Source organism: Tachypleus tridentatus, chromosome 10 (assembly GCF_004210375.1).
Source record: "Tachypleus tridentatus isolate NWPU-2018 chromosome 10, ASM421037v1, whole genome shotgun sequence".
Lineage (NCBI taxonomy): Eukaryota > Metazoa > Arthropoda > Merostomata > Xiphosura > Limulidae > Tachypleus > Tachypleus tridentatus.
Window position 1 is genome coordinate 102,892,690 of NC_134834.1, and position 19,339 is coordinate 102,912,028.

The 19,339-nt window shown below is 35.9% G+C and overlaps 1 protein-coding gene across 1 annotated transcript in view; it reads right to left on the reverse strand.

Moving 5' to 3' along the window:
- LOC143230001 (cysteine-rich hydrophobic domain-containing protein 2-like) overlaps window positions 1-11,078 on the reverse strand; it is a 50,003-nt gene extending 38,925 nt beyond the window's left edge. Inside the window, exon 1 of the mRNA XM_076462939.1 lies at window positions 10,776-11,078. Coding sequence (XP_076319054.1) covers window positions 10,776-10,909 — 134 coding nt within the window. The 5' untranslated portion in view covers window positions 10,910-11,078. The remainder of the gene's footprint in view (window positions 1-10,775) is intronic.
- Between the last annotated feature and the right edge of the window lie 8,261 nt (window positions 11,079-19,339).

A 19,339-nucleotide genomic window follows, 5' to 3' on the forward strand; every position in this document is an offset into this window, starting at 1 on the left:
CAACTATCACTAGTAGAGATCCTGTACAGCACAACAGGAACACTTTACAATCAACTATCTCTAGTAGAGATCCTGTACAGCACAACAGGAACACTTTACAATCAACACTCTCTAGTAGAGATCCTGTACAGCACAACAGGAACACTTTACAATCAACTATCACTAGTAGAGATCCTGTACAGCCCACATGAACAATTTACAATCAACTATCTTTAGTATAGATCCTGAACAGCACTACATGAACAATTTATAATCAACTATCTTTAGTATAGATCCTGAACAGCACTACATGAACAATTTATAATCAACTATCTTTAGTATAGATCCTGAACAGCACTACATGTACACTTTACAATCAACTATCACTAGTAGAGATCCTGTACAGCCCCACATGAACAATTTACAATCAACTATCTTCAGTATAGATCCTGAACAGCACTACATGTACACTTTACAATCAACTATCTTCAGTACAGATCCTGTACAGCCCCACATGAGCAATTTACAATCAACTATCTTTAGTATAGATCCTGTAGAGCACAACATGAACAATTTACAATCAACTATCTTTAGTGTAGATCCTGAACAGCACTACATGTACACTTTACCATCAACTATCTACAGTACAGATCCTGTACAGCCCCACATGAACAATTTATAATCAACTATATTTAGTGTAGATCCTGAACAGCACTACATGTACACTTTACAATCAACTATCTTCAGTATAGATCCTGTACAGCCCCACATGAACAATTTAGAATCAACTATCTTTAGTACAGATCCTGTAGAGCACTACATGAACAATTTACAATCAACTATCTTTAGTATAGATCCTGTACAGACCCACATGAACAATTTACAATCAACTATCTTCAGTATAGATCCTGTACAGCCCCACATGAACAATTTACAATCAACTATCTTTAGTATAGATCCTGTACTGCCCCACATGAACAATTTACAATCAACTATCTTTAGTATAGATCCTGTAGAGCACTACATGAACAATTTACAATCAACTATCTTTGGTGTAGATCCTGAACAGCACTACATGTACACTTTACAATCAACTATCTTCAGTACAGATCCTGGATAGCCCCACATGAACAATTTACAATCAACTATCTTTAGTGTAGATCCTGAACAGCACTACATGTACACTTTAGAATCAACTATCTTCAGTACAGATCCTGTACAGCCCCACATGAACAATTTACAATCAACTATCTTTAGTATAGATCCTGTAGAGCACTACATGAACAATTTACAATCAACTATCTTTAGTATAGATCCTGTACAGCCCCACATGAATAATTTACAATCAACTATCACTAGTAGAGATCCTGTAGAGCCCCACATGAACAATTTACAATCAACTATCTTTAGTATAGATCCTGAACAGCACTACATGTACACTTTACAATCAACTATCTTCAGTATAGATCCTGTACAGCCCGACATGAACAATTTACAATCAACTATCTTTAGTATAGATCCTGAACAGCACTACATGTACACTTTACAATCAACTATCTTCAGTACAGATCCTGTACAGCCCCACATGAACAATTTACAATCAACTATCTTTAGTATAGATCCTGAAAAGCACTACACAAACATTTTTCAATATTACACTTCGTTTCTACTGCAGCTTTAACAATGTTTTATTAAATGATATACATTTTTAACATCTTTGAAGAACAGTTGAAGAACAGCAAGCAGGAGAGCGATGGTGCAGTATCTCATAGTATATATCATCAGGTCCAACCTTTGTAGTGCCAAACCAATGAAGAGCCACCTTGAGTTCCATCAATGTAAATGGGAAATTATAGTCATAGAAATGATCAGCCTGAAAGGAAAGAGGTGATTGCTCTGCCCCGAGTCTTGATGGCTAAGAAAGTGGAGGATGAAGCAGAAGTGCTAGATGCCCTGCAAAAGCTTTTGCCAAGAGTACTGGCAATGATCTGAGCATCAGCAACATTCTGGCCATGAGAGAACAAAATCAAAAGGGGGACAAAATTATACTGCCCACTGACCTTCTTAACCTTGTCCCATATGACTTTAAACTGGCAGTAGAAGAGATGTTGGCTGTGAACTTAATGCAAGATTCCTTCTGGTTTTCACGTCTTACCTGCCAAACATCTGCATGGGCTCATTGAAACGTGATGAAGTTTGAAAGTGTGAGATATCTACGAAATATATCCCAGGCCCATTCTTCAGCCTTTTGTGCCATGTGGCAGGCATGATTCCACTATGGAAGAGGATATTGCAGAAAACATGTCAAGGATTTAAGAATACAATGAGTAGCTGCCTGAATAATACAGTCAGTCACTGCTGCCATGCACTCGTCTATCAATGGCTCACAGATGATGGCAGGATTAAGTTCTGTGAGAGCAGTGAAAGAGGGCCAGTTGGTTTGGTCCAGCTTTCACCAGGAGAAGGGGGTCAGATAGCATCGACCATGGACAGTCTCTCTTAAAATGACAGAAAAATGATCACTGCCCTGTGGGATACTGTCAACCCTCTGTGAAAAGTGGGAGAATAGTGAAGGGGAGTAGACTGGGAGATCAATAGCAGTAAAAGACTGACAAGAGGCATGAAAATAAGTATGAGAACCAGTATTGAAGAGAGAAAGGTTGTGATTGAGAGCATGCGCTCTGTGGAGCAACCCCTCCCATCAATATCAACACCTCTCCAGAGATCCGTCTGCACTCCCACTGTTGTGGTAGAATAAAGTGCAGTAGCATACACCTAAAATGGAGAGGAGGACAATAACTTTTGAACCCCAAGGTAAGAAATGTGAACCATTTTAAAATGCTGTACCCCTTTTTCTTCCACCCACCTAGGGCATGAACAAAAGAATGATGGGTGAGATCTACTACAATTAACACGGTAATTGGTCTATTTCACACTCATTGGCATCATGGTTCTTGCCACTGCAAGAGCACATGTCAAGGAACCATAACATGATGTCTTTGAGTGACCAAACTGCTGACACTAGAAACATCTGAGAGGATTTGGAATATATGGCTGTACCCTGCAATTAAGATAACCTGCCTTGATGGTAGAAGGTGGATGCGGTGATGTAAATGTTAAAATGAGGACATTATGCAGCATCATAATTCCATCTTTGCAAGTTGAGATACACATCACTGTAGAAACTCCTTGGGTAGAGAAACCAGTGAGAATGTCTGACTCAGGGATGTTCTTCATATTCCTCTCAGCAATAACTCCTCATGAGAAATTCAAAGTAGTATGGGGATTAACCTCAACAGGTATATCCCCAATCCCCTTTGAATGCAAGAGGAGTTCACTGTGTTGAGATGTGGATTTTTTCACCAATATGTTACCAGAACGAAGCTTTCTGACTGACTTAGGAAAGCCAGCAAGCTCTTCTAGTCCCTTCTGAATAAAAAAGGGAGCCCTAAAGGTTTGTCTAAAAGAAAATGTAGTGTCAGAAAATGAGGTACAGATGTTGAAGAGGTTGAAAATTGTTGCTCAGAATTTTCAAGGCATGGCCGTTTACCTATGGACTATTTTTTCACTATTTGATTTTTATTTGGGGGATCGATAATAGAGAAGGAATATTTCGGTGCCTACTGACCCTACCAACCATGGAGCACTACAATGCCAAACAATGATTTTGCAGCAATGCCAGGGTTTCATAAGCACCATACCCAAACAACAGCATCAGACACAACATCCATGACACCTATTGAAAATATCCAACACTGGTACTTGATTGATGCTAGCATAAGTGGACCAGCTGAATGACCCTTGATGAGCTACCCCAGGGTTACCCATCTACAGGAATTCAAGGCTAAAGTGATGTGTTAGGGTTGAACCCTTCAACCACCAGGATCCTTTCCTCCCTTTCAGAGGTCACCATGCACGGCAACTACATGGGTGGATGTTTAGATCCCAGAGGAGGTATACTGAAAAAATAGAACCTTTTCTGGGAGGTCCCCTCACCATGTACAGGAATCCACACTGAGGAGCACAGTGTGTGAAAAAGTATTCATCTGTTGTGTTCTTAGACCAGAGCAGATCAAATGAAAATTTTGAGGATGAAGCATTCATTCTGTAGGAAGAGCTCTGTTGGGACAAGAAGTGGTTGGTCACTTGAGTTATTACCAGTGGGACACGACAAGAAGAACAATCTGGCACTTATGTGCCTAAAAGAGAAGATTCACTGGTCAAAAACAAAGTGAGTTTATTTTATTTTACTCTGAAATGTATCAGAATACTGTGGAATTGTTTAAATGAAGCAAAACCATCTTTCATCTCATCTGTTAAACTCCTAAAAGCTGTAGAAACTGATGTAGAGAGAAGCTTCCCCTACCTCCCAAAGTCCCTTGAATACTGTATTTTCCATACAAGCACCCTAAGCCTGAAAAGAAACATTTGGTGGTGGTAGAGGTATACCTTCTGTTGTATTGTCCACGTCCAGCTAGCAGCCAAGATTCAGCAAAATGGAACATGACAATCTCACTGGACAATGTAGCACATTTGTGCAAATGTTCCACTGGTCTTGTAATGACCAACCTAAAGAAGTGAATATTTTCAAGGATGACCCCCTTCCAAAAAAAACAACAAAAAAACAACAACAATAAAAACTGGTGAAAGAAGAGACAACTGTATTTTATGAACTGTGTCCTCCATGGTCTGAAGGTTCAGAGGAGGAGATTACTCTTGGCTTAGTCTAGAAATAAAAAAGTAATGGATATGGTATGGTATGTGAGAAAGAATTACTTTTTTATAAAATAAGAAACCTTCACAGCTTATGATAACAAATCAAATGTGCAGTTCTGTCAAACGGTGAGAAAGGGCAGTTGTTTGTGTAATGGTAAGTATGAATTCTGAGGGAATGAAGTTGATGTGAAAATGTTCTGAATATCCAGCAAAAACATATGGAGCAGATGTGAGGCCAAACTGAAAGATATATTGCATAATGCTGTGTTTTAAAGAGATAATAGTCAACTTCACTCAAAGTACCAACATTGTTGTAGTGAAAAACTTAATAATTAGTTTGGATTAATATGTAATGGGCCTTGTTGCATAGTTAGAAAACAAAAAAATTGAGAAGTAGGAAAATTGTCTACTTTTTTTATGTCATTAGTCTATGTTCTTTGTGCATTATTTAATTATATAAAAATTATTTAGTTAATTGTACCATTAGTATACAACATGTAGTCATAAATGTCCTCAAGAACTGAAACAGCAAGAAAAAGGATAATTGGGTCAGTACTTCATTTCTTGTTTTTCATGTTTGTCCTTTATGCATTATTATAAAAATAACTAAAATGTAAAAATAGGGATCTTTTCAGATTAGTTAAGATTAGATTAGGTAAAATAAGTAATAATAACATCATAAAAATGGTTCATGAGGAAACATGCAAGCAGTACATGGGTAATGTAATTTGATAGCTTAAACTGAGCTGCACATGCACTGAGTGATTTACAACTTGTAATGGCACTGATAATAGTTAGACACAGTTCAGAGGGCAATCAAAAGTGCAAAAATAAAATAAAATGTAATTATAAATAGATGTATACTGTTACAAGTTTAAGGCTACTTAGAATATATTAATATAGTTTCCTGTTACAATTTGAATTCATTCTTGGAAGAAAAAAGGAAGTTTAGATTTATTAAAAAAATGTTTGGGAGTTATGAAGTCAGTGAAACTGACTAATCCCATTTTGAGTTAGGGTAAGGATAATAACAGATAAAATAAGTTTTACTAAAAAAACTGAAATATATTTAGGAAATTTTAGGGACTACACAAAATAAATTTTAATTTTTGAGATGAAAAAGTATTTTGGTCTTAATACAACATTTACTTGACCATAAACTATTCAAATGCATAGGAAATTAAGGATGGGTTGGCCAGTAAGGAGCCACAAGCATGACACTTCAAGAGATGTCTTAGACCAAAGCAAGTACTCATGGAAGAAAACAGAAAAGAGGACAGGCATAATGGCAGAGATGGGACCAGTTCGGAATTAGGGCAATGACAGCCAAGACTGAGGGGTGGGGAACAGAAGACCAAAAGAGAGAATGGAGTGACAAAGACATCAGTTTATGGTGTTCTGAGAAGGAAGAAGATCCAACAGAACATTTGATGATGTAGAGACAACCCCATGGGCAATATGTGGTCCCATTGATAAAGGTGGTCTGCATCAAGATTCAGTGCACCTGGAATGTGATAAGCTATCAGATGTACCTGAAAGGAATGAACTCAGAAGAGGAGTTCCAATGTCTAAAAACAAAAGGTTTTGGAATGCAAACTTCCTTGGCAGTTGATACAGGATATGACTGAAGAATAGTCTAAGTGGATCATAATTAGTCAATCCATAAGATAGGTTAGGAAATTGGTGCATGCCCAACAGACAGCATGATGTTTGAGAGAGCACTGATGTGTCCAGAAAACTCCTCCAGAGAACAATCTTCCGAAATCAAATTGTAATTCAGAAATATTCCCCCAGCCTAAGAACAAAGAGTAATGAAAATGTGGAGATATGGTCCAGGTGGTGATGTTGGAGCAGTCTGGCCACCATATTAGTTCCTTGAGAAATACAGTGGAGCACCGTTAAGCTGCGGTATTTGGGGGGGTCAACCTGCTTAACCATGGCTTAAGTGGTCTGCGACTTAAACCTTCATGACTGAAAAGCCAAAGTCGCCAACAGCTCTGCCGAGGAGCCTCATCCGGGCCATTGCGTGATCATTATATCGGATTATCGAATTAAAAATAATACTTTAATTATTGATCACTTTTTTCATGGATTTACCGCGGATTAACTTTAATGTATGGAGAGGTGTGATTTGGTAACAATGGCGGCCTCCATAAAGCTGACATAGAGAGCGGATAAGGTAGATTAACGGTCGATTTCTATTGTAATATATTTTATTTATTTCCCAAAATAAAGCAAATCCTTTTTAAATATCCCCTTAAAGTTATAAAGCCAGGATTAAATTCGTAAGCCGTGTTTTTACACGTTCTTAAATTAGTGGTGAGCTGCGATAATCCTCGCTCACAAGACTTGCTACAGCAGCTTAAACGATTTCATGGTTTACTGGTCCGCGGCTTAATGGCGCTCCACTGTAAATGAGGGAAATTCATAAAAAAGGTGACAATATACAGTGGTACCTAAGTTCTCGAATGACTCCCTTCTCAAACATATTGTTTAAGAAAAAAAATGTCTCAGTTGTCGAATATAAACTCGGTTCCAGAACCAAGCTGTCGTGGCCCCAACCCCGAAATAACCCGACCAATGACCTGAATGACCCTTCGACCATTTTTGGCCGACGCCAAGCTTGCCAAAAACATTTTACCTGCACCTGTCACTCAGTCCACAACCCCGCTAAAATCTGATGTGAACGTTCTCGTTTTTCTTGTTGTTTCTTTTGTTGTTTTTCTAAATATTCTAATTAAATAAGCCACCATGGGGTCAAAGAAGGATAATGAAAGCAGCAAACCAAAAAGTTGTTAGAGCCACAATAGAGGTGAAAAAAGATCTCATAGCGAAGTATGAGAATGGTGTTTGTGCATCTAACCTTGTTACACAGTTTGGTATGGTGAAGTCTACAGTCTGCACCATACTGAAAAATAAAGAGGTCATCAAAGGAGTGACAGTGCTTACGAAACAAAGATCACAAACAATGAAAGAGGTAGAACAACTGTTGTTGATTTGGGTAAATGAAAAACAGTTAGCTGGTGATAGCATTTCTGAGACCATCATTTGTGAGAAAGCAAAGCAGTTGCATGCTGACCTCCTGAAAAACATCCCTAGAACAAGTGCTGATACAAGTGATGCCTTTAAGGCTAGTAGGGGGTGGTTTGAAAAATTTAGGAAGAGAAGTGACATACATAGTGTGGTGAGACATGGGGAGGGTGCCAGTTCTAACAAAGATGCTGCTGAGAAATTTCTTAAGGAATTTAAGGACTATGTAGAAGGTTTTATTCCCCAACAAGTGTTCAACTGTGATGAAACAGGCCTCTTTTGGAAGAAAATGCCAAAAGGACCTACATCACCAAGGAAGAGAAGTCACTGCTAGGAAACAAGCCAATAAAAGACAGGCTAACTCTATTGTTATGTAGTAATGCAAGTGGGGACTTAAAACTTAAGCTTTTGCTTGTGTACCATTCTGAGAACCCGAGGATTTTTAAGAAAAATAATGTCCTGAAAAGTAAACTGAATGTCATGTGGAGAGCTAATAGTAAAGCATGGGTAACCAGGCAATTTTTTATGGAGTGGGTCCATGAAGTGTTTGCCCCAAGTGTAAAGAATTACCTCACGGAAAAACAGTTGCCACTCAAGGCCCTTCTTGTGATGGACAATACAACTGCTCACCCACCAGGCTTGGAAGACAAGTTGGTGGAGGAGCACAGTTTCATTATGGTGAAGCTCTTGCCCCCTGACATGACTCCTCTCATTCAGTCCATAAACCAGCAGGTCATATCAAACTTTAAGAAACTCTACACCAAAGCACTGTTTCAAAGCTGCTTTGAAGTGACCTCTGACACAGAGTTAACCCTCAGAGAGTTCTGGAAAAATCACTTTAATATCCTCCATTGCTTGAGGATCATAGACAAAGCCTGGAGAGAAGTGTCTTTGATGACCATGAAGTCAGCCTGGAAGAAATTGTGCCCAGACTCAGTAGCAGATAGAGACTTTGTAGGCTTTAAGGCTGAGCCTGTTGTCGAGGGTATTGTCTCACTAGACAAGTGTATGGGCTTGAATGTGAGTGGTGATGATATGGAGAAGTTGGTAGAAGACCACAACACTGAGCTCACCACGGAAGAACTCCAAGACCTTCAGAAGGAGCAGCAACAGAAGGCAACTGAGGAAGTATCTTCAGATGAGGAGGAGGGAAGGGAGGATGTTCCTAGTTCACTAATCATGGAAATGTGTGGAAAATAGGGAGAGTTACAAAGTTTTGTGGGAAAAATTTCACCCTGACAAAGCTGTAGCAAACTGCAGCATAAACCTTTTCAATGACAATGTCTTATTTCAGAAACATTTTAAAATGCAGGCACAAACCTCACTAGACAAGTTTTTAGTGAGAAATAGGTCCAGTGAGTCCCAAGCAAGTTACAGCAGTGTATTTGGTTCCAAGCAATGTTTATATAAACATTGAAGTGGAAGCACAATGGCTGAAAAAAGCATATATAACAACAAAATGGAACTACATACAGGTCCTGTATTCACTGACATGTAAATATTAAAAAACAACCACCAACATTTCAAAGAAGTATTTAGTCCAAGTGGCTTTACTGTAAGTTACTGTTTAAGTTCGAGCTGATTCTTAGTTTTCTGTAAATAGACAATGGCTGACAAATATACTTGTAAATAAACAGTATATATTCATAAATTAGGTTGTTTTCTATCAACACCTACATAGGAAATACATGAAGCCCACAGTTATATATATGCAAAATGGCTCGTTTGGGTTGAAAAATATTTTTCATAGAAGAGCAAACAACATTTTGACCTTCTTCAGTCATCGTCAGGTTCTCAACCCAAACGAGCCGTTTTGCATATATATTTCTCTACAAGTGGGTTTTCTTGACATCACTGAAGCCCACAGTTGTTGCAGTCATATTTGTGTGTACCATGCCCATAGCTTTATTTCACATATAGCAGCCATGCCTGTAGCTTCATCTTGTTTAGAAACATAGTGGCCATACCATAGCCTTGGTCTTTTAATAGAGAATCATTTTGGGAAATTCTGGAAAGATTTCTTGAGTGCAAAGTTCCTTGTACAAATGATATTTAACCCAAACTTTAAATAAAGTCATAACAAACTGTAAATTCATGACTGAACAACTATTACTGTGATTCTTTCTTTTATAAAACATAAAATTCTTAAATAATATTTTCCTTTAAGTTACTTTTATAAAGATTACGTCTAATTGTGTAACTTAAAAGACATTGATATCATTAGAAATCCTCATCAATAGTTTTGGTCTTTTATTTTTGTAAGTTGTAATGTCCAGCTGTGCAATATAATAGACATTGAATGATTTTTCACTATTATTAACTCTCAAATTGCCAACTTATTTTGAAACCATTCACTATCAGTGGAGTCCACATATTATGTAATTTTATGTTTTTACTTGTTAAATTTCTAAGTAAAAATAATTTATTAATTAAACTAAGTGAAATCACTCATTTCTCATGTAAACAACAAAACAGACTTCATCATGAGTTAGTGTATTAACTGCATTATTCATGCGTTTTTTTATCATTTGCTTTTCTATGTCTCAAGTTTTATGGGTTTTTTAATATCAGTATGATGAACAATAACATATACCTACAAGCAATTTTATTTATATATAAACAGTTAAAAAAAAAGTTTAGAAAATAATATCCCTATGAACACCCCCAGTGACCATAATCCTATTTTTACTATTGACATGTATTAATATTGCATACTGAACCACGTAGATACTGAGAAGGAACAATCAAACACCAATTGCAAACTACTGTCTTACTACAGTTTAATTAAAATTTAGAGAACCTTTACAAAGCCAAATATACCATAGTATTGTTATTCTGTTAATCTACTTAACTTACACTTCTAGCCACTAGTTACACTGTTGCTGTTGTTCTAGTTAACAAACTCATTGCCATAATTTTGGGTACGTAGTACATAAAACTAACCAAAATTAACTGGACTGCTCAGTATACTACAATTTACACGAGTGTCACTATCATCGTTGATCAAATAAATCAAAATAAGTGTTTACAGTTAATTATTGGGAACTTACACAGTCATGTTCCCAGCACCTCTAACAACAACAGGATCTGGAACTACAGTAACGTAGGTTTCATCAATAAATCTCTCATCTTCTTCTACCTCTTCATAAATTTCGTCAAAATCTTCCATATTTCCTCCATACATTGAAGCTAGCTAATTGCGCCACCTATTCCAACTTATTTCATACGCGTTAATCAGAGTGGCACAGTTAGATTAGTTTGAGGGAACTAAAAATGTAACCACTGTTTAAAACATTCAAACGTATTAAATACCCAGGTAAAATTCAAAATTAATATTCTTAGTCGCCGATTTCATGCATTATGAAAAGCGTTTGATAGCTGTATACGTTTTTTTTGTGTTTTTTTTTTAAGTAACAAATTCCTATGATGACATATTTATGTACATTCCTTCTACCGCTTGGCTTTCTGGGTGCTTTAAAAGTTTTTGTTTTGCTTTTTAAGTACTGTGATAACTCATGTCTTGTAGATTTTGCACTTAAGCCTGATAAACTTTCAAGTGTATTAATCCATTCTGAAGGAGACGTCACTTCGACATTTTTTCCGTTTATACACTAAGAAATTCCCTCTTAATTCATATCTCGGTTTATCTTGTGCTTGTTTGCAGTTTAGCATAAAGCTACTTAATTTATGCCATGCAGTTACGAGTATCGAAGCCCGATTTTTACGTTATAAACCTGCAGACGTAGTGCTGTGTCACTGGGGGAGCTGGTTAATAAAAAAAAGCACTTCATATAAAGCTCACTTATTTTATCAAGTTGTTCGTCGTGTGTTTAGTGACATCCAACTTTAATAATATAAAATGTTTTACAAGAAAATTAAGATTAACTTACATACATATCTCTTAACTTTCTATGTTAAAACACAGTACAAAGATTTTTGTTTTTCCTACAATATAATGCATCTTATCTACATCCTAGAGAAATAGTCACGATCAAATTAAAATGAAGAGTTCTTCAGGGATACGATACTCTTTAGTCAATCCCATATGTTTTTGTTTGTTTGTGTTTAGAGAAAAGTTTCCGTGGGCTGTCTCCTTTGTCCACTGTAGGGAATCGAATCCTGGATTTTAGTGTTCTAAGTATATGGACTTAATGCTTGTCAAATAGGGGGACGCCATATAGTTGAATAAAATATTTCTCTTGAAGTTTCAAAACTTTACATACAAAAAAGGAAAAATAAATAATAAATGTTTTCTTTTTTGGTCCATTCATAACATCTGAAACTTAAAGATGAAAACATTTGTCCCGTCAAATCTTGTTATTTTTCAAAATAAGTAACATTATTTTTAGGGAACCCATTCCTTCTTTGTTAAAAACATACTACCAAATAGTTTCGATATAATCTGAAAGTTTAACAATGGTACTACAAATAAGCATATAACTTTTCAGCCCAGCAGTTATGCAGTACTATTAACATATACATTCATAACATTTGAGTGAAAGTAACTGGTTGGTTCATCTAGGCCTTCCCAGTCTCTATAAAATAAAGAGATTCAAAGTGAGTATACGCAGTAACTTCTTCAAAGAATATCAAAATATTAGTAAGGTAAGACCCCCCCCCCCCGTGAAACCATGCTAATTATCCCCCCTAAAAATTAAAACTTTGTTAAATAACTTTATAAAGCATCTTTTATCCCTTTCAAAAACGTTTTACACCACTGATGTTAGACTAACCGACCTATAATTACTGGGACAATTTTCATCGTCTCCCTTGAAAAGAGAAGTGATTAGCCAACTTCCAACTCGCAGTTTAAGGACCTACAAAAAATGTAGTAACAGATGATTTAGTTATTTTATAACCAAATAACAAATGTTGAAAGCCATACAAGCACTATCTGGAATGCGACAAGCAGAAGTATGTTGTTGTATTTGACGAGGCATATTTTTCTACTGAAGAAAATGCAACAAATCTTGCGTAATTCAGTTTCCTCTTGTCAATGAAACAACATTACAAACACGGTACAGAGTATGTTAAGAAAGTGTATCCAAACTGGAAGGTTAATAACTCAATTGGGGTCTAACAAATAATTTATCCTACACCAAACAGCTGAGCAAAACTTAGTCACTAGTGTGTTGGACTATGAATTAGAGGGTCCATTCTTCGCATTATGTTGCCAAAACTTGCATTTTAGGATAAGGGGTGCATTATTAGGGTAACTGTGTGTCCAATATTTTATCCTCCCTCTCTGTTACGTTTTTTTAATCCAACCTGTTATAAGGCACCAAACGGAAATGATATTTGGAGACTGCTTAGCCACAAAAAAGCCCCCCAATAGCACAGTGGTATGTTTGTGGACTTATATTGCTAGAAACCGGGTTTCGAAACCCGTGATGGGTTTTGTGTATCTTCGTACAAAACAAGACAAGGATAACAGCTACAAAAATAACAACTAATACAAACAAAGAAGAAACGTTTTTTAAATTTTGAGTAGGGTCAAGAGAAAACAGGATGTTTAATTTTATTTTTTATATATTTTTTGGAATTTTGAATTATATATGGGGCTCGGCATGGCCAAGCGTGTTGAGGAGTTCGACTCGTAATCCGAGGGTCGCGGGTTCGAATCCCGGTCGCACCAAACATGCTCGTCCTTTCAGCCGTGGGAGCGTTATAATGTGACGGTCAATCCCACTATTCGTTGGTAAAAGAGTAGCCCAAGAGTTGGCGATGGGTGGTGATGACTAGCTGCCTTCTCTCTAGCCTTGCACTGCTAAATTAGGGACGGCTAGCAAAGATAGTCCTCGAGTAGCTTTGCGCGAAATTCAAAACAAACAAACAAAAATTATATATGTGTTCCATAAATTTTGTTTGTCTATAATTTTAAAACGTGGTGCGATAAGAAGTTAATAATGTAAGCTCTTTCATGATTGTTGTAATGTTATTCTGTATACAAAACTTTTAGTTTTTCACTTAATAATTTAGAATGAAAATGACAATAAAATCTAACTATTCTATTAGAGTAGCCCATTAACTATACGGATGACTAGCTGGTCAAGAACAACAAAGACTACTAAACCCCCATTGGCTGGTATTTAATCTTATTTTAATAGACTGGTCGGGTTTCCAATGCAGACTTTCTTGACTCAAAAAGAAGTGACACCCTTGTGGGAATTGTCATTAAAGACGGATCAGGTATGTCCTTTTGTAACTCAGAACGGCTAGTATGGGTAGTAAAAGTGTTAATACCCATACCAGCCCTTCTGAGATACATTTTTATTTCAAGTGGGTTTCTCGTCAACATTATAAGATACAGCTTTTACAGTAATATATGTTTTATAATAGGCATTTCGATCACTGGTGCAACCATTATTAAGTACGTATTATAAAAGCTGTAGTTTATGGTATAATATAATTGATCAACAAGTAAGCTCAAAAGGAAAATACCAGTTCTAAAACGTTGTTGAAACAACTTATTTCTCCAGTGATGTTCTGATGGTTAACCTACGGATATCGATCTATTTTTTGTTGTTGTTGTTTTTGTCGCTTTTTATTCCGACCACGAAAGAACCGTTCCTCCAAACGACATCTTTGGTAACTAAATATTTCGGTGATCTGTAACTATTTAGTTTTGCGCTTTTTTTTCTAGCTAGAAACACTTACCAATTCATAAAGTAACAACTGGTTGGTCTCATACATTCACGTTACCCATTCACGTTGTTTGTTTTGAATTTCGCGCAAGGCTACTCGAGGGCTATTTGCGCTAGCCGTCCCTAATTTAGCAGTGTAAGACTAGAGGGAAGGCAACTAGTTATAATGTGACGATCAATCCAACTATTGGAGGAGTTTGACTCGTAATCCGAGAGTCGCGGGTTCGAATCCCGGTCGCCCCAAACATGCTCACCCTTTCAGCCGTGGGAGCGTTATAATGTGACGGTCAATCCCACTATTCGTTGGTAAAAGAGTAGCCCAAGAGTTGGCGGTGGGTGGTGATGACTAGTTGCCTTCCCTCTAGTCTTACACTGCAAAATTAGGGACGGCTAGCACAGATAGCCCTCGAATAGCTTTGTGCGAAATTCAAAAACAAAAACAAACAAACAAACTAATAAAAATACCTGCTTTAAAATAATATTAACAATATCTGTCAATAGATAACGCCACTTACTATATAAAAATATATGAATACGAGCTTTTATGGCTGTTTATTAAAAATCTTTATAGTATATTCACTATTAGGCATAATAAACAAAGATTTAAAGTTTTACTGGTTCATAATTAACCCCAATGGCACCACAAATAATGCGTTTATTAGCTACGGTGTAAAGGCTCTTAGAATGACCTTGAGGTTTGGGTGGTTGTTCTTTTTTTCTGAGTGCAAACTTTAGCTCATATCTCTGCCATCTATTGACCGGTTTGACATCTAATTGCCATTTTGAACTCAGGAGGTCAAACCCTTTCTATTAATGTATTTGATCACGTCCAATGTTTCACAGATTAATTTACTCTAATCTTGTCTAAAAGAATTTTAGTTTGAATGTAGGTTATTAGAAGAAATTCTGATGAATAATAAAATCGAATCTGATATGCGCGTCTTCCCCAAGCTTAGTATTGGTGGCGCACAAAAATATAGTTAATAAATTAAAAAAAAAAGTCTTATATATTAATTTACTCTAATCCCACCTAAAATAATTTCAAGTGCCGCAGCTGTTGAGGATTCCCTCTTGTTTTTATTTGAGTTAGTAACAACAATGTCAAATACTGTAGCTAAAGTATCAGGAATAAATATACTTTTTTATAATTACCAGAAAAACCAAAACATAACGGGTTTTAGCCAAAAATGTAATTAAAAGACAGAACTAATTTGTTATAATATCTGAACTTTTTTGAAGATTCGATTGCTTCGATTATCTGAAAATTTTTACACGTTGTTATTTTTTCACACTGTGTGACATAATACACAAACTTAATTCTGCTCTAAATTATTATTTAATATATATTAACACTATGTTTTTTATTAACATATGAACTTCGTGATTGTGCATAGTGCATTTAAGTAAAACTAATTTTTAAAATGCTCTATCCATTACCACTGTTAAGAACTAAGTTTTAGACACATGGCGACTGTAGTGAATATAAAAAAGCATCAGATTTTCTACTTTACGTAGATACATATTATAGAAAATGTAGTTCAATCTTCACTGATATAAACTGTCATCTTTGCTTATACCTTTATTGTTGTTAAAAGTTATGATTTCTCGCTATTAGATATCAGAAAACTCGATAAACCTTGCCTTTCACTTACTATGGATCAGTTTCAAACAAGTGGTAATCCTTTTAGAATGAAAATGGTGAATCAAAAAATTATTATGTTAAATTTTGTGTATATCTAACAGGAGCTAAGTCTCAAAACGTGCACTTGGTCGCTATTTTGAAAAATAGTTCCACGCATCTGGTGCAATATTCAAACAACGAGAGGTAAGATTGTTTGTTTTTTCCACCTATATATATTATGGTATTTCGGAAGGTAGAAGACAATAGCATTTGGTACTTTTATAAGAAAGATATGAAGACAGTAGCAAAAAAAACAAAATTTGTGGAACTGTTTTCTGGTAATGGGAACATTGTTTGTTAACCTTTTTAGGAAATGATGATAATGCTAGTTTTCAACTTTACTTGAGAGTGTAACAGAGGTATTCAACTTTGAATGTCTACTTTGCGACACAAATAGACCTCCTTTTGAACACGATTTATTAATTTGTAAAAGCCTGATACTTTTTCAAGTTTGTTAAATATATATTTTAATAAATGAAGATATATTAAGAATATTTGAACGCACGTGAAGAGAATAGCACGTACATGTGTTGTTGTTTTTTTTTACTATCATTGCTGTTGTATACTACATACAATAACGTTTGGTAGTGTGTTATATATTTTATATTACTGTTTCGATGAACAGAATATTTGTCACAATCTCGAAACTAAAATTATTATACATAAATGTCAACACGATTTGAAAAGTTAACTTAAACAAACAAAAAAGCTTCACTTTTTGCCTTTTAGCTAATCTCCAATAACCAAATGTTTGTCTCACACTTTCGGCCCCCACGGTGGCACAGCGGCATGTCTGCGGACTTACAAAGCTGTAATCGGGGTTTCGATACCCATGGTGGGTAGAGTACAGATGACCCACTGCTCGGCTTTGTGCTTGATTACAAACAAACAAACCTCATATTTTTTTTTTATTAATTGTTGCTCTGTTTAAAAGAACGCGGATACTCATGGACAACAGTTCAGGGGTAGTGGGTAACCGGTCTTTGGTTGTGTGTGAACATACATATTTGTGTTGTGATTTGTTGTCTGGGGAAAACGTGCAGCCAAATTTAGACATTACTCAGACATTCTTGATCATTGGTTCCCAACAGCAGATTCATATGAAGATTTCAGCTAGTTTACTCTAGACTGGCGGGAAAAAAAAAAAGCCATTAAAACATGTTGTTTTCCAATGTAATATACAAGTACTTTAAATAAGGTACGAAGTGATCCATGAAGTTTTAAGATCAGAACTAGTTAGGAACCCAAAATTATGGCTGTCAGCATTATCCCCATACCAGTTGTGGCGAAGTATTTTGGGTTTAAATGAGGCCTCTAGAAGGCACTGTACTGCGAAAATTTTATCTCAGTTTGGCAACACAATGTATCAAGTTCTATCCCATTTTCCCCAGTTATTAAGATAATACCCTTACATGTTTTAACAAAAGTATTACAGACCTATGCTTATCATTTAGAACACTGGGCTTTCAAGTTGTAGTTTTTGAGTGTGTAATAACGTCTAAGGCAGCACATTGTTGTGAGACCACACGATACTCATGTTGCTTAAATATGGACGTTTCTTGATTTTAATGATCTGTATAATCTAATTGGTAATCTTCACAGCTCATTAACTCATAAAAAATCGTGCATGTCGTTAGTAAAATGGGTAGTGAGAAAAAGATTAATGGCTTGACAATGTTTAGGATGCCTTTCAGTTCTTCTGAGCTTTTAGGTGTCAGCCCGATTTAAGAGTAGCTGGTCATTTGAATGTGAGTCTAAAAATAGAATAAAAATAATTCTAGTTGTAAAAATAAGAAAGTTTCATATTTAGAACTGAACCTTTCTTGCTTTTTTGCTGTAAAATAATTTATTAAGTCTGTCATTTTCTATGAAAACCACAGCTAAACTTATCAGATGGTCTTGATCCATTGAGGACTTAAACAATTTGTTATTAGTTTTAGATGACTGAAACTTCCTTCTGCAGAAGTTACTGTAATAGACAGAGCAAGCAGAAGCCTCAGTGAAATGAATGATTGTAGAAACACTTCTTTTAAACCATGTGTATGAAGAAAACTTAGTATTCTCATGGCTGTTGAATTGAATGAAAGCATTCCTGGTAAAAGTTTGAGTTTCTCAAATAGCTCATAATCATCAATAACTGTAGATAAACCATTTGTCAGAAGCCGATTTAGATTTTTGCAGCAATCCAAAAGTGCTAGATGTCCATGGTTCTACCACAAATATATTATACAGAAATCCAACATGTTCACTGTGTTTTTTAGAAAATTGAATCGCTTGTTACAAGAGCTAATTGCAGTATCAAACAGCACGTAGATATATTGAGGTTTCATTTCTGTAAATACCTTCTCTACTTGTATTGGTTCTTAATGAATTAGTTCCAACTTCTTGACACTGCCTTTATAGGAATCACTTGGTTTCTCCTTTAGTGATATATGCTGACAAAATCACTTTCTGAAATCCAGTGGTTCTGTACTTCTCATGGTAAATTACTGTCTTTCTGATGAGTTTCAAAACACCATAAAACTTCATCTTTGGATACTGAAATAATCTGCCAACCAAGTTTACACACTCCAGAATTTCATGTTGTATAACAAGTGTAAGAAAAAAACTTGTAATAATTGAGCTCATGACCAAATAAAAATCATACCTTATTCTACTTTGGCATCAATTTCCATTTTTATTGTTTAAATAACATCAACTACTTGAATCACGATCAATTTACATTAAATTTAAGTTACTGGTAAATAAGCACAAGAAATTGAAGAATATTTCCATGCTAAACGAAAGAGACAAATATTGTATAAATTTTAAATGTCTCTACCGTTGAAGAGGCTGCATCGCTGAGCACTAAACTACGATACCTACATGAAACATAAAAGGCACATAAATTCAGTTGCAAGTTTCTAGCCCAAATCCTTTGTTGTTTTCCCTCATATTGGCTCCCTTACCAGATCCATGGCTTCTGAAATTCTATAATGACAGGATTTGTTTCCAAAAGCTGCAGAAATTAGTTTGCTTTGTCTCACCAGAACAGTCTAAAACAACTACAAATTCAAGAAAGTAATCCAAGAACTCAGTCTGAAAAATTCACTATTCGAGGTATCACAGTCATTTGCTTCTGGTGACTCAAATCTGAGTAGTACTTGACTCTTTTGACCTGATCAACAATTTCCTTCCGAACTTCTTACCAGTTAAATGAATTAGTTCATTTTTTGCTGTCTTGCCAAAATACTAGTCATGGATCTCCCTGGATTGATTTTCCTTATATGTTCTTGCATCACAAGGTTAA